The sequence below is a fragment of the Nelusetta ayraudi genome, unplaced genomic scaffold, assembly GCF_046127955.1.
Source record: "Nelusetta ayraudi isolate G7.1 ecotype Tasmania unplaced genomic scaffold, CSIRO-AGI_Nayr_v1 ptg000071l, whole genome shotgun sequence".
NCBI lineage: Eukaryota > Metazoa > Chordata > Actinopteri > Tetraodontiformes > Monacanthidae > Nelusetta > Nelusetta ayraudi.
The window spans coordinates 1,168,978-1,183,382 of NW_027466121.1; the positions used below are offsets into that span (position 1 = coordinate 1,168,978).

The following is a 14,405-nucleotide window of genomic DNA, read 5'->3' on the forward strand; positions in this document are numbered from 1 at the left end:
GGGAGGGGAGGATGGTGTGTGTGTGTGTGTGTGTGTGTGTGTGTGTGTGTGTGTGTGTGTGTGTGTGTGTGTTGAAGAGAGAGAGAGAGAGATAGAGCGGGGAGAAGAGGAACAGCAATCTGGTGAGGGAGGGGCGGGGGGAGGGGAGCAGGGTGTTGGGAGGAAGTCGGAGCCAGCCAATAGGAGCACGGCATGACATCATCAGCCCATCTGCCTGTGGCGTTTCTCTCCGAGCTCAAGCTAATAAACACTGAGTGCATCTGCGTGTGTATGTGTGTGTTTGTACTCCTGTCAAATGAGATTACAGAGTAACTGTGATCCTGAGAGACAAAAGCCACCAAGCAGCCAGCAAAACAAAATCAGCCACCTGACAAAGCAGAGGCGTTATTTTACACTGGGCTCAATGTTTGTTGTTTCAGCCTGCACGCTGGGCAATTAGACAGTGAAAGACAATATAATTCAGGAAACAGCAGATTACTGAAGGGTTACTGACTACAGTCAGTAATACTACAAGGATTCCTTTAGGACTGTTTTAGGTTTTTTTTGTTTGTTTTTTATTCTTTAAATAACTTCATATAGGAATGAAAATGGAGGAAGCGAAATAATAAAACAGAAAAATTAAATAATTTTTTTTAAAAGTGAGCAAAGCTTGTTAGTGCTCATACAAGTATATATATTATATATATATATATATATTTACATATATATATATTTTATATGTATATATATATATATTATATGTATATATATACATGTATATATTAACATATATGTATATATATATACATATATATAAATTAGTGAGACGCAATCTCACAACTGTTGCCTTCATTCCTATACAAAGATAAGGACAACAAGACCTCGTCATTGCAGAGCTTAATCCTTTTTCTCCCAAGCGTGTAATTTGACAAGAAGCCTCAAAAAGGTCAGAGAGCTTGTTTCCATTTTGATGCCTTCATTTTGTCTTTCTTTTGCACTTGGATTCACACTATGAGCCCCTTCACAAAAGCCCAAAATCAACCAATCATGGAGGCAGATTAAGAAACTTTCTGTCTTGAGATAGATTTTGTTATTTGACAATGAGCCAACAAGCTTTTTTTTTTTTTTTTTTTTGCAATAAAATTAAACATGATGTTTATATTCTGGTGAAAAAGTATTTGCCTTAATTTTTGGACATATAAATGCTATGGTAAAGCAAAAGCAAGTGAAAAAAAATGACACCACATTTATCACATTTAAACCACAATTTCTTCTGCGATTTTATTGAAAATAAACTCTTTGTACAAAAAAAATATCCATAGAGGCTTTAGTTCTCGGTTCTGCAGAGCATCATGCAGTTGTTAGATGGAATGCAGATCAAAGCATAAAGCACCTTTAGAACCTATGTTGTGTTTTGAATAAAGGGCACAATGAAAATTTAAACTCAACCAGTTTGGGATCAGTTGTCTCTCACATATCGCCACAGCAACAGTATAATGCTCCACATTACAGACCTTCTCTTCTCATCTGTAACCCATCATTTTTTATTTTTTTATTTTTTTTAAATAATTTTTTGAATTTTTTGGACCCGTACAAGTGAGATCTAAGAGCTTTCACGATCTGCTTCTTCGGCAATCATAAAACCAAGTAATGATGCCGACACACAGGAAAATGTCCTAACCTAAACACAAAACTAAAAATCAATTGGAGGCAATGAATATTACAATGCAGGTCAACACGACAGCGAAAAAAAGAAGAAAATCCTGTCAACTATAGCAATCTTAACGCAAGAAGAAGAGGAACAATAAACACATTTCAAAACATATATAACACAGGTAGCAAAGACAGGTTAAAATCTCAGAATTGTCAAGGTCCAGATTGTCTTCATCTTCATTGTCAAACTTCTTGCTTCTGCTCTCCTCTAGTGGCCATTTTTAGAAGTGGTGACAAGTTTTGGTGAAACCCCTTTAACCATTTCTGAAGTTTGACGAATTCGGGTTCCATACGTTGACTGCAGGATGTATAGGCAGCACATTTCATATCTTCCCCTACAAGTACATTCATTTGGAAAAACCCTCTTTTCTTTAACTTCCGAGGAAAGATATGGCAAATACATGAAGCAGGAAACCCGCTCAATAAAGCTCATCTTGGCCATTTTTTAAAAAAATATTATTTCCAATAGACACGTGCTATACCTCCAAAACAGACAGTTGATACCAGTTCCCTAGAAAGGGAATATACAGTTTGAGGTATTTACAACAAAACGAAACACATTCTTGTTGCGCATTTACACATTAATTTTTTTTTATTGCTTTTCTTTTTTGTTTGTTTTTTCAAAATGTGAACAAACACACAAGGGTCACTCGAGCGTAAATGAGGAGACCCTCAACAGGAGCCAGCACAACAACCGCGGGCGGCGGTTGTACACTTGAGGGCGCCATTACATTTTTATACATTTCTCTAAATTACATTAAATCTGGACGCAGCAAGTGTGTCGTTTCCCGCCTCCGAGAGATTTAAGGTGAATCCCGGGCCTGGCCGCGACCCTAAATAAACTGCATCACACAATGATTACCGCAGAAAGTGCAAAAGTACAATGCGGAAGCAGAGACAGCTTGTTGGGCTTCCAGGCTCCCGCACTGTCTAAGCTAAAGGAGCATTTATCGTCTAAAGCAGAAAGACAAGCAAAAAGGGACAATTTCACTTGAAGGAACCGTGCAAGAGATTACTACACATTCTAAAGCTTTTGTTCAACTGCTATTAAATTCAATGGTTTCATTAAATTATTTACAGCCAATTTGGATTAGATTTTTTTTTTTTTTATGTGAAAGTCCTTCATATAGCCATTTAGCGATTACTGGCGGGTGACTCATCGACTTTTAGGCTGCGTTCAGACTGCGGGCGAATCGGATTCAAATCCGATTCCTTCTCAAATCCGATTTTTAGGGCTGACTGTTCACACTGTTTTTTAGCAAGTGTCCAAATGGGATCTGGCTCTGTTCAGACTCGGCCACATTATTGACTCATCTGACAGGTTGTCTGGTGTTTTCTATGTCTTCCGTCTGCTCCATGACGTTACAGCTCCGCATCCGATTTCATGTGATTTGTGACAGTTCAGACTACAAAAGAGCCATCCGGTTTCAATCTGCATGGGCTAAAAATCGGATTTTGGATGGCAGTCGAAACGCGGCTTCAGTCATATTGATGAACGGTATAAATGAGTAGATTTCTTACGTGCAGTTTCTAACTGCATTATGTGCATGTAACTTTTGACTCTGTCCACTCAATAAAATCTGTTTAAAAAAGTCTGACGTTTCCAGTGTAGTTGTCAAAGGGGAGGTACTGAAATATTGCATTAAAAATTTAAAAGTGCTTCTTATGAATAAAAAACAACCGCAAGCGACTGGAGGGAAATTAAAACCTACTAAAGCTTCAGGAAGCTACAGAGACCCAGAAGTCCCAAAAGTACAGTCTCCCTCCCCCTCCCCCCCACTCTTCTGACACAAGAAAATATGACGATACAATACATAACTTCTTAAAAGAATAAATATCTACCTGGGACTTAAGATTGCACAGGATCTGTACCATAATATGACAGGTGCTTTTAGTGAAAATGAAGTGCATGGCAGCGGACGCAACTGAGAACCTCAACAGTAACAAGACAGCTTTCGCCCTTTGCTATGTGAGAAGGTTCTCAGTCGTCCAGGTTGTCTTAGTGTCGAAGGTTTGAGTTGAGGCGACAGGACTGATTTTGCCATCTTGAAGCTGATCAGATGAGAGGCCAAACGTCTTCAAGGTGGCAAAACCAGTCGGCGGTTGCCTCCACTCAACATTTTTACAATCTCTGTGTGCTAAATGTGCAGAATTTTGAACAGACGTAAGACAAGAGAGAGTTGCGTGTTGTCACATTTATATCGACGCGCTAACTTAATCTTTGGGTTGAGCGGGTGCGTAATAGGACACTCTGATTAATATCTACTAAGCCTTCAACAAGTTTCATTTCCCCCCTCATATATCAATTCTTAAATCTCGATTCAAAAAAATATCTTGTGCTCACAAGAACATTTCCAGGGGTCTCCTAGGACTCTGTATCAGGCCGTAGCTGAGCGGAAAAGGGGATTTGGGGGGGCAATGGAATCGGCCAATGCACACTTGCACTGTTGCTCTGCGCATGGACTCTTTATCTGCATGCAGCAACAGAAAAAACGCATTGATGGCCACAACTATTTTGAAAGCAAACAGAAGAAAATGGGGGGGGGGCCTTCGGTTATGAAAATAGTGTCCGTGTCATTTTGTGTTCGTATGCAGGCGTCAGTTCACATCATGTCCAACACGTTGCCTTGTCGTCTGTAAGCCTCTGCGGGCCGAGCGAGTCACAGAGACGCCTGGGAGACAAGACAAAGGAGAGGGGAAGATCAAATTAAAAAATGAAAAAACACAATATAAATCAAGGACGTAGTAGATGAATGCAGGTTCCAAACAACCCTCTGTGACTCTTCCCCACTGTGCAACAGGTAATATTCAGGACTTTTCTGGACTCAGTGGCAAATAACGCGCAGACGGTAAATAAAACCATGCTTATCTCTGCTTCTGCACGGTTGACTGTCTTTTGCACATCCGCTCTGGTTTGTTTGTTATTTATAGACTGGCTTAAATGTTACTGGCACTGCAAGTACTGCAATTACTGTGTAGTTTATTTTTTGTATTGTTTTTAGTGCTGCAACAGTGTAGTTTCCCAATTTGGGATCAATAAAGTAAATTTATTCTATTCTATTCTATTCTATATTGGTGTCAACCTGTTGCAGTGGTAAAATATACACATCTATAAATATATATATATTTTTTTCCTTTTCACACAGTAGTGGCAGGCGTGTCAGCAGCATACTGTACCTTCTATCACTGCTGATGGGATAATGTTTCTTGTGTCGTCTCTTCCTCCATTCTCTCCACGTCCTGCTCTGTATCCTCTTCCATCCTCTCGTCCCCTCCTGCCTCCTCCCGCTGCTCCTCCTCCTCGGACCGCCTGTCTCCCTCCCGGGCGGGGGTGGAGCAAATGTGCCGTCCTCGCTGTCTCTGGTTGCGCCGGCATTTGCGGGCGAGGCCTTTCCTCCTCTGTCCCAGGGAGGACGCCTGGGACGTGGTGGGACTCGGGGTCGGGGACAAGGAGGGGCACGACGACGAGGGCGAGGGGGGTTTGGACCTCGGCGGAAGGGCCTGGGCCCCAAAGGGAGCAGCTGATGCTGCGAAAGCGGGAAAGTTAGACGTGGAGGTGATGGCGGCGGGGGTGGGAGCGCGTGAGCTGGAGCAGGCAGCGGGCGTGTGGGGTGGATAACCCTCCGACTCGTCCTCCATTGGTGGGTTCGGAATGTGGAAAGATGCTCCGCAGACTGTGGACGAATCGGGGGCTGTGGAGCTGCTCGCTACCTCGTCGGCAGGAGCTCCGAGAGGAGAATCTAGTGAGGTGTGACAAAGACGTTAAGGTAAAAAACACACATCGCTCAGCATCGTCTATGACTAGGGAATACGAGCTTTGCTTCTTTGTCGCCTCCTACCAGGGCCACTGCTGGTCTGTGACTCGTCGGTCATTGGCGGCTCTGCCTCCTCTTGGATTGTGGGAACTGATGCCAGTAAACCTGATACGCAAAAATCACAGGAGTGACTTTGAGCTGGTGGCAGCAGTCTGATGTTTTACAAATATGATTTGGAGACAGAAGAACGTTCATTTGGAAAATATTCCTCGTCTTGCCAACCACGGCCAACAAGACTATACACTACCAGTCAAAGGCTTGTACACACCCTATGAGTTTAATGTCTTTTCTTTCATTCTCTATTGACAATGCAGTTTCTCACTGGAGGCAATTATGTAAGAAACAACAAAAGCATCAAATAATTTCAACACGTTTTGTGTCTAAATTCTTCAAAATAGCCACCTTTCATAAAAAGCATACTCGCGTTAAAACCTGAAAATGATCACGTAAAAACGTGAAACCATCACGTTATTTGGTGAAAATCTTCACATTATAACGTGAAACAGCGCCGTTTTTTTTTTTTTTTTTTTTTTTTTTCAAAGGATGGCAGCAACGCACTTCGATATGTCCAAACTTTTGACTGGTAGTGTATGTGGCCAACTACTTATCGTAATATATAAAAGTTGCTCTAATATGGGGATCCTTTGTCTGAATGAAAGCTTAAATAAAAAGGATATTGGCCTTTTCAACACTAATAACGGTAAATAACAGCAACTAGATACCGAACACTTAGTGGTGATGGCCGACTTACTGAGTCCTCTGTAGTGGGACAGTTGCTGATACACTTGCTTCATTCTTTCAATGTTAAGTCGGCTGCCCTCTGCGTGGTTTATCATGGGCTTGGGGTAATCCACTCCCACAACACAGTTGGCTGCCTTCTGCACCGACTCGGGAGCATTCCACGGTTCATAGATGTAGCGGTTGGGGTAGTCTTTCAGAATTGGGATGTACCGCCTAGCGGGCATGAGGAAAAGGGGAAATTCATTTTGCAACTCAGTATACCAGATGATTAAATATCCCACGGCAAGAGAGTTGCAGTGGAAGACGTACCTGATGTAGTCTCCGGTGGGGTCGGTTCTCCTTCCGAAGCCTACAGGACAGTAACAGTGGAAGAACTGCTGGAAGAAGGCACTGCAGGACAGCCACATCCAGCTGCCAGCATTTACACTCCAGTCTGCATCCAGAAGCAGCTCTTCAAACACCTGCAAGAGCGCAAATGCAGAAAAAGCTCCCATGAAAAAAAACTATATGTGTGCCTGTGTGTATATTGAATATAATTATAATACACATGTGCACACACACTCGCACACACAAATTTCTCTTTTTTCCCCCCAATCTATGGGCGCACTGGCATCATCATTGAATAAAAAAAAAAAAACACTTTAGACCAGCGTTAATTTTGACAGCAAAATTTTAAAGTGAAATCTGCTTTGCTATTTGACAGCCGAACTGAACAGTGTTGAAGCCGATACGTCGCGTAGACGTTTCGCAGTAAAATACAGCACATAGAAAAACTAAATACAGCACATTGTATATTACGATGAAAATAAACCGGATCCACATCAATGACTTCCTGCCTAAGCGATTCTACCTCCTGCGATTTGACGCGGTGACGTTTGGAAAATAGAACAGCGGCACCGTTGGTTTCACGCTTCTGGGACGCTTCGGAAACGCGCCCACACCGCACCTGGTGTGAACTGACTTTAATGGCAGTGGTCTGCTGAGAGCCGCAGACGCTTTCGGTGTGAATTGGGGGTCAGGGCCACTGCATCGTGCTGAGTGCTGCATGATGCTGGCACATCTGCAGCTTTTTGCATAGTCCAGGGAGGCCACTCGTAGCAGTGTGTCCAGATGTCTAATTGTGCACCTGCTGCTCAAAATGCATCCAGGTTGGGAGGTATGAAAACTCCATCCATTTCCTCTTTGTTTCACATCAGTGACTGATATTCCACCCCGTCGGTCCTCCTCGGGAACATAAGGTATCGGAGGCGCATCGTCTTACCCTCATGCCACTCTCCCAGCTGATCCAAAGATCCCCCCGGGTGAGGAAACAGGCCACTGCATGTCTGGCCAGGTGGTGGATCCAGCCCTCCTGCCTCAGCTGGGTCATGATGGCGTCGATCCAAGGAAAGCCAGTCCGGCCCTCGGCCCACTTGGCCAGAGCCTCCGGGTTCTGGTCCCATGGGATCTGTTGACATGTTACACACATCGGACTCAAGCTTTTTGATGATGATGATGATGATGAGATACAAGTTTCGATTTTCAACAGTTATTCAAAGATCAAAATAAAATCAATATTTCTAAATATTTTGACAAAGTAGAATTGCGATTTGCAGGTCTTTCCATTGAATGGCGTGAAAGGCATAAGCAGTAATTCTCGTAAAATCCCGTCCTGCGAAATTTTACAAGAACAGAGTTTGTAAACAAACTCAAACTCAAACAAAAGGCCCACCTGTACACAGATTGGATTCCCCTCCATGCGGTCGAAATTGGGGTTGTTGGTGGCGGCCGTGTAGAAGAACTCCCTCCATAACAGCTGGCCAAACAAGGACAGCGGAGGACTGCAGCGTTTACGCAGCTAATGGATCGCAGAGAGAAACAAGTTGAACACGTGCGGGTCAGAGAGCGCGGCAGACTGCTACAACTCGAGCCGACGGGCAGGAAAACATCTTCCACGGTAACGGTTACCTTCATGTAGAGCTCTCGGAGGTTGTAGTACAAAACTCTGCAGGACAGACAGCCGAAGCGGAGGTAGGGGCTGAGGCCGGTGGGACTGGCGTACAGGGAGCATGTGTTGACCCGAGAGTGTTCCAAATTGGCCACCCACACCTATACAAAGACACAGATGCTCAAATGGTCAGCGGCCATTCACAATTATACACTGCGTTTCATACAAACGTGCAAAACTGGCCAAAAAGTTGGGTGAGCCGAGCTTGTGGCATCATATTCAAAAAGGACTTGAGGCTGTAACTGCCTAAGTTTTGAAACCGGAAGCTGTGTCCATCTTTATAGTGGTCTGATTTGTGCGGTATGCAAAGACAACAGCAAGCTACAGTATATGTGTTGCATACATCAAGTATTTCACCCCATCCCAGAATCAGTTACCTTTTTGTCCAGATGCTTGCCGAGTCTGTCCAGGGCCTCTGACTCCCCTCCCCGCCAGACAGCTGGAGGCAGCCCCTTTGTCTTGAACCCTGGAGACGTATTTACATTGAAGACAGGGTCAACGACACATCAGCCTCCAAGACTTCTGCCACTATGTTTTGCAGGTGACAGCAACACAGTCACTAGAAAATGTTCAGTCAATGAGCATGTGTGCAAAACCTTGCTTTTAGCCTTAAATTGCTGTTTGCGAGAGACAACTGTCAATTGAACATAATAAGAAATGATAATATTGATGGATACCTAGTTCCTCCAGTGTGGGTATATTGAACAGCTGGTCATGGTTATCAGCTATTTTAGTGCAACATTTATCCATCTGCTGTTGGCTGATGGGTGGCAGGGGTCTCCTTGGCAACTCCAGTCTGCTCACAATGGTCTGAAAGCGCTTAAAGGTCAGAGGAGGGCTGTTGTTGTTCATCTCCATTATCCTGAGACCAGTAGCACATACAACAGAAGAGGGAAGAAGACAGTTTATGTAACAGTACTCAAGGTACTCAAGGTAGGGAGATTCTGTTCAAATGTCCAAATGTGAAATACACACAAAAAATGAAAAAATGAAACATATCCCTTCATATTAATGTTCATGTTTCAGGTTTCAATGTATGCCAAGTGAGGAAAAATGTGAGGGAAACTTTCTGAATTTGGTTGAGGCTAAATGCAGCTTCAAGCAAAGTCAATGAAGACCGGTGGACAGAACTTGACCATAGCTGTTCCATAGAACCACTTCACACTCATTCTGGACAGACACAAGAGTTTATCTGCCTGCAAAACAAGCAATGTTTATTACAAATAGAAAATAAATCAATATATCATATTTTGTATACTGACCTGTCCAAGTTGTAGAGCGTGTGTGACTTTCTGACAATGGTCTCCACCCCAAATTCTTGAGCCATCTTGATGATGGCCCCATCCCGCTCCTTTCCATAAGGCTCAGGATCACATTCAAATGTCAGTCGTGTCACCTTCCACTCCTGGAGGGGGAAACGAGAGAAGGAAAGATGGAACAGGACAAAACAAAGATTATGGTCAATGGATAAAGTATTACAAATATCCTTCACATGCTTTTCTTAATAATGTTGTTTTATGTTTTCATGCGAGCTGGAATATGTGTGTGATATAAGCTGCCTTGGCAAAACAGATGACATTTCTTACAATGCCACATTTCACTGTACGTATTGACAATCTAGTTTCTCATATCCTCATAATGACGTGTGGTTAAGGGCCGGATAGCCATGTTGCACCTCTGTGCTCCGTGAACCTGCAAAATTTCTTTTATTGACTTTATTGTCTATATGCATCCGGCACGTTATTCTGGAGACACCCCCCCCCCCCCCCAGCGCAATCATTTATCAAACAAAATAAAAAGAGATGAAACCAATGTGAATCAAGCAAATCACACAACTTGTTCTGCACTACTCCCAGTATCCTGCACCAAAACCCTGCAACCAGTGTCACCCAAGTCATAAAATAAGTCGCGATGATAACGTTCTGGCTAATGGCAGACTGATGCATGAGTTTCAGGGTGAAGTACATCATGATCACCTGTTGATTATGTTCAATCCAAGACAAGCAATCGAGGGGTTCTGTCAGAATATAAAGACCTTTCACACAGAGAATCTGCCTCGAAGGTGCACAAATAAGCCACTTGTGTTGTTCATGCAGAACCTAACAAATGCATCTTATCGCCACACCTGCGTGTGTTTTCACACTGCCAGCTGGCTTTCCAAATGAAGATGATTCACATGTGTGAAGAGGTCAGGGCCAGCATCTGTGCCCACGCTAATGTCTGACATGGTAGCAATACCATTTCTACCATTCCATTTTTTGTAGTACGTAATGTTATTGTTAAGTTGTTTTTATTCAGATACAGTGTGATGTTTAGCCCGACATACAGGCTTGTGTCACCTCCCATAGCCGTATTATCTGGTTACATTAATGGTACAGCCTTGATTAACAGTTCCAGTCTGTGTTTCGCTATGATTAAAAGCAGGTTATGTGATGAATACATCCACTGGCAATCAAACAGATGCCTAAAGCCCACGTAATCGACATACTGACACAGCTGCAGGCGTCACTGGTGCTGGTTCTGCTGTCAGAAAGCCGTCGGGCCCTTTTTAGTTGTTTTGTAATGCAAACCACTGGTGATGTAGCTGCCTTCACCTTTTTAAGGGGGTGTCCCCTTTCTAAGTCACATGATAGCCTTTAACACTTGGTTTTGAGGGCTACTTAAATTGATGGTTGAACTTGAAGGTTAAGGCTCAGGGTTAAGAAAGGAATTTGGGCTTTAGAAATGCGGGCAGCTCAGTGCAAAAATGCAAAATGTATGCACTTACAAGGACAAGTATCTTTTCAGCATTATAAAAGTGACCATTTTCCAATTTTCAAACTATGGTTGTTTTGACATGATTTAATGCACAGTCGAACGTCACTCAAAGAACATAAAAGCCAGAATGCTTGGAATTGTCACCGAGTTCACCTCATGCGGGCAAAATGCATACCTTATCTGAAACAGTAATAACCTGCTTTTGCTGACTCACAGTGACACAAGGCAGCGTCTCCAATGGAAAGCGCTTTATATGATTTTATATGGTTGTGCTATCGCAGAGCTGAAAAATGCAGCACTGAACTGATGAGAGGCACAACTCTATGAATCAACCTGAGAGTTCATCTATGTCAGTCCATACCTAAAATAGCACAGTAATAATTTACAGAAAATATTGCTCACAATTTCCTGTGTGATTTTGGAGTTACTTGGGACTGTATCTAAATATATCTGCAGTGCTTCAGAAATGTATAGGAAAGTGAATAATGTTGAGGAAAACCCTAATTATGAGGCATAATTCATTATTATGACGAGAATAAAAAAAACAACATTGTTGACCCCCTTGTTGTTGTCGCCCTCTCTTTCAAAAACTGAAATAAATGTTGTGACATTTCTCAAGTCTCAAGTGACTCCTATAAAAGAGGAATAGCAAGTAATAATCAGAAATACTCACCTTTAAAAGTCTTGGAAAAACATCAGTGGGCTGCCCTTTGACTACAAAAAGTCTGGAGTTAAGTTTCTTGAGACTGCAGTCAAGGTCCTCCAGGGCCTCCAGCAAAAACCTGCACGACCATACATACAATTAGAGACATATTTGTGGTAGCAGGGCGAGGTCACAGAGATTTGGTAAAACCGTCCTTAGTATTTATTCAATAAATCCTGGTGACACACAGGGACGCTATCACGTCTACCTTGGAGTGAAGGTGGGATACACCCTCGACAAATAGCCAGTTTATCACAGGGCATATCATACATGCTCACATTTGTACCAAGACAGTTAAGTTAAGAATCAGCAATAAACTGAAGTATTTTAGAACAATCAATGAAACAAGACAGCCTAGATAGCTCACACAGACCTAGGGAGAAAATGCAAACCACACACAAAAAAAGGTATGAATTATGATCAAATATGCTACCTGCTTGCTGTGAGGCAACAGTAATAAGCACTGCACCGAAACGCTGCCCTCAGCGTTCCTGCAGGCCGTCACTAGCCACGTTCCCACTACCCCTAGAATTGCCCAAAACCTAAATATCGCAATAAAATGGAAACAGCTAAACTTCAAAAAACCTATCAAATATCGCTAAAAGGTTTTGACGCTCTCGTGAGGTGGTTTTTCAGATGTATCGACACAGAAGTGTCATGGAAACACTTATTTCCTGATTCACACGTCACCAAAAGTGACACACAGTTCATGTGACCAGTTAACTTCAAATAGCTGCTCCAAGACACAAAATGTTTTGTACCTCCATCCTCCTCAAAGTAAGTTATCGCAGGACGAGATTTCGCGAGAATTACAGCTTACGTGCTTCACACCATTTAATGGAAACGACTGCAGTTGTACTTTGTCGAAACTTTAGAAATATCACTATTATTTGCTGAAAAGCTGCAACGGAAACGCAGCTACTGACTCCATACAAAAAAAAAAAAAATTGCTGGGGCAAGGAGGAAGACCCCTTCTGTGCCAACACTTGGGAACAACAATTTCCACCCTCAATAATCGCGAACTGACTGGAATGTGCCAAAGGACTGGGAGGAGGAGAAGGTGCACAGGTGGAGGCAAGATAAGATCCTTGCAGAAAGAGTCAAACGGATGAAACCTGGTAAGGGTGAAAACCGGGGCACACTTCTCAAGTGACGGAGACACGGGCTCCCTTCCATTCTCCACTCCATCAGGCTTCCTCCTGGAGGATGCCAGTTGACCTTAACAAGCGGTTTGTCAATCCAGAAGAAGTGGTTGCAATTACCCTCTCTGACCTAACTTGTCCCCATCATCCGGGAGCAACTACAATTTCCGTAGTTCACCGTCTGATGAAGGCCAAATCACAGGATCTCAGGCTCTGGCCAAAGGCTGACATGATTATTCACCACTGAACTCAGTAGCTGTGATTCCCCAGCAACATCAGTGAGCCATTTCTTCCAAAAGATCGACGGCGGCCGTAATTAACGATTGCGTACGACGCTAGATATAACGTACTTCTTCAGACTAAGATGTGACGGATGAATATTGAATGTACACACACACACACCGTAATGAACTTTTACAAATAAAGTCAACTAGCGATTTGCGTGCTAATCATGACCTCTTTTTTTTATTATTATTATTATTAGTGAGCAAACTTCGGAGATTTAAATCGCACTTGCTTTTTTAAACACAATATTTGGATTTGATACATGTTGTAAACATAATTCAACACACATGTCTGGAGTTTGCCTCTTGCAAAGGTTCCTTCCCGTTGGAGTAATCAAACATTTAAAGATTTCCTGTTTCTTAGATTGTGCTCGGCTACGACGTGAAGCTGACGTTGTTAGCTTGTGCTAACTGACGTGGGGAAGAGGCCAGAGCCTGCACTCAGAGCGCCCTAACGCACAGTCAAACGGTGACCCAATTAAAAGGATAAACTTGTTGTTGTTTTTTTAATGTTCGGCATTTCATTAAATGTAAACATTTCACAATTCATACGACGTTTACAAACCTCCATCGGTTGATTCCCACATTAGCTGCGCCAGCAAACCACGGGTCGAGAATATAAACACACCGTACGGTGTCAGCTCCATTCAGGGCCTCTTGCAACGCAGGATTATCGTGTAAACGCAATCCTTTGCGAAACCAATGTACCGAATTCACCACCATGTTGTCTTCTTAGTCCATCATAGGGAGTATTCTTGCCGTATCCGTCGAAAACGGGCGAAAGTGCGCCGATTTAAAGGTTTTAATCCGTCGCTACGTAGACTCCTGGGAAGATTCGCTATTCGGAGCTCTCACTCGAACACCAACACTGTGTTACGTGTGTGGGCGTGGACACTGAGCACAGAGTGTGTTGTTGACACATTATGTATTTATGTGAAGGTCCGAACAACGACTCCGCCGAGGACCGTACTGGCAATAATAATAATAATAATAATAATAATAATAATAATAATAATAATAATAATAATAATAATAAATATTATTAATGTTATTATTATTATTATTATTATTATTATTATTATTATTATTATTATTATTATTATTAGCAGCAGCAGCAGCAGCAGCAGCAGCAGCAGCAGCAGCAGCAGCAGCACTAAATTCACTAAATACTAAATTCAGGGGCCCTTTGAACAAAAATAGGATAAGGGATTAAGTCGGGATATCTTGGTTATCCTGGCTCAATTTGGTTGCACAAAAATGGGATTTGGAAAGTTACCGAGGAAA

At 42.7% G+C, this 14,405-nt stretch overlaps 1 protein-coding gene across 1 annotated transcript; it reads right to left on the minus strand.

The window, feature by feature from the left end:
• Positions 1-1,225: 1,225 nt before the first annotated feature.
• cry2 (cryptochrome circadian regulator 2) lies at positions 1,226-14,021 on the minus strand. Its single transcript, XM_076042563.1, has 13 exons — positions 13,687-14,021; positions 11,666-11,774; positions 9,498-9,640; positions 8,913-9,097; positions 8,613-8,701; positions 8,196-8,336; positions 7,960-8,085; positions 7,510-7,695; positions 6,558-6,709; positions 6,259-6,461; positions 5,532-5,612; positions 4,870-5,432; positions 1,226-4,364 (listed from the first exon to the last, which is right to left on the minus strand). The coding sequence occupies exons 1-12, from the start codon at positions 13,842-13,844 to the stop codon at positions 4,876-4,878; spliced, it is 2,130 nt and encodes a 709-aa protein (XP_075898678.1). The 5' UTR covers positions 13,845-14,021; the 3' UTR covers positions 1,226-4,364; positions 4,870-4,875.
• Between the last annotated feature and the right edge of the window lie 384 nt (positions 14,022-14,405).

Bases quoted from the DNA above. Each gene is read 5' to 3' on its own strand.
- cry2 (XM_076042563.1), bottom strand. From the start codon at position 13,844: ATGGTGGTGAATTCGGTACATTGGTTTCGCAAAGGATTGCGTTTACAC. The intron at 8,086-8,195 runs GTAACCGTTACC...GCGATCCATTAG, and splicing joins TCCGAGAGCTCTACATGAAG to CTGCGTAAACGCTGCAGTCC. The intron at 5,613-6,258 runs GTAAGTCGGCCA...TTTGCGTATCAG, and splicing joins GTCCCACTACAGAGGACTCA to GTTTACTGGCATCAGTTCCC.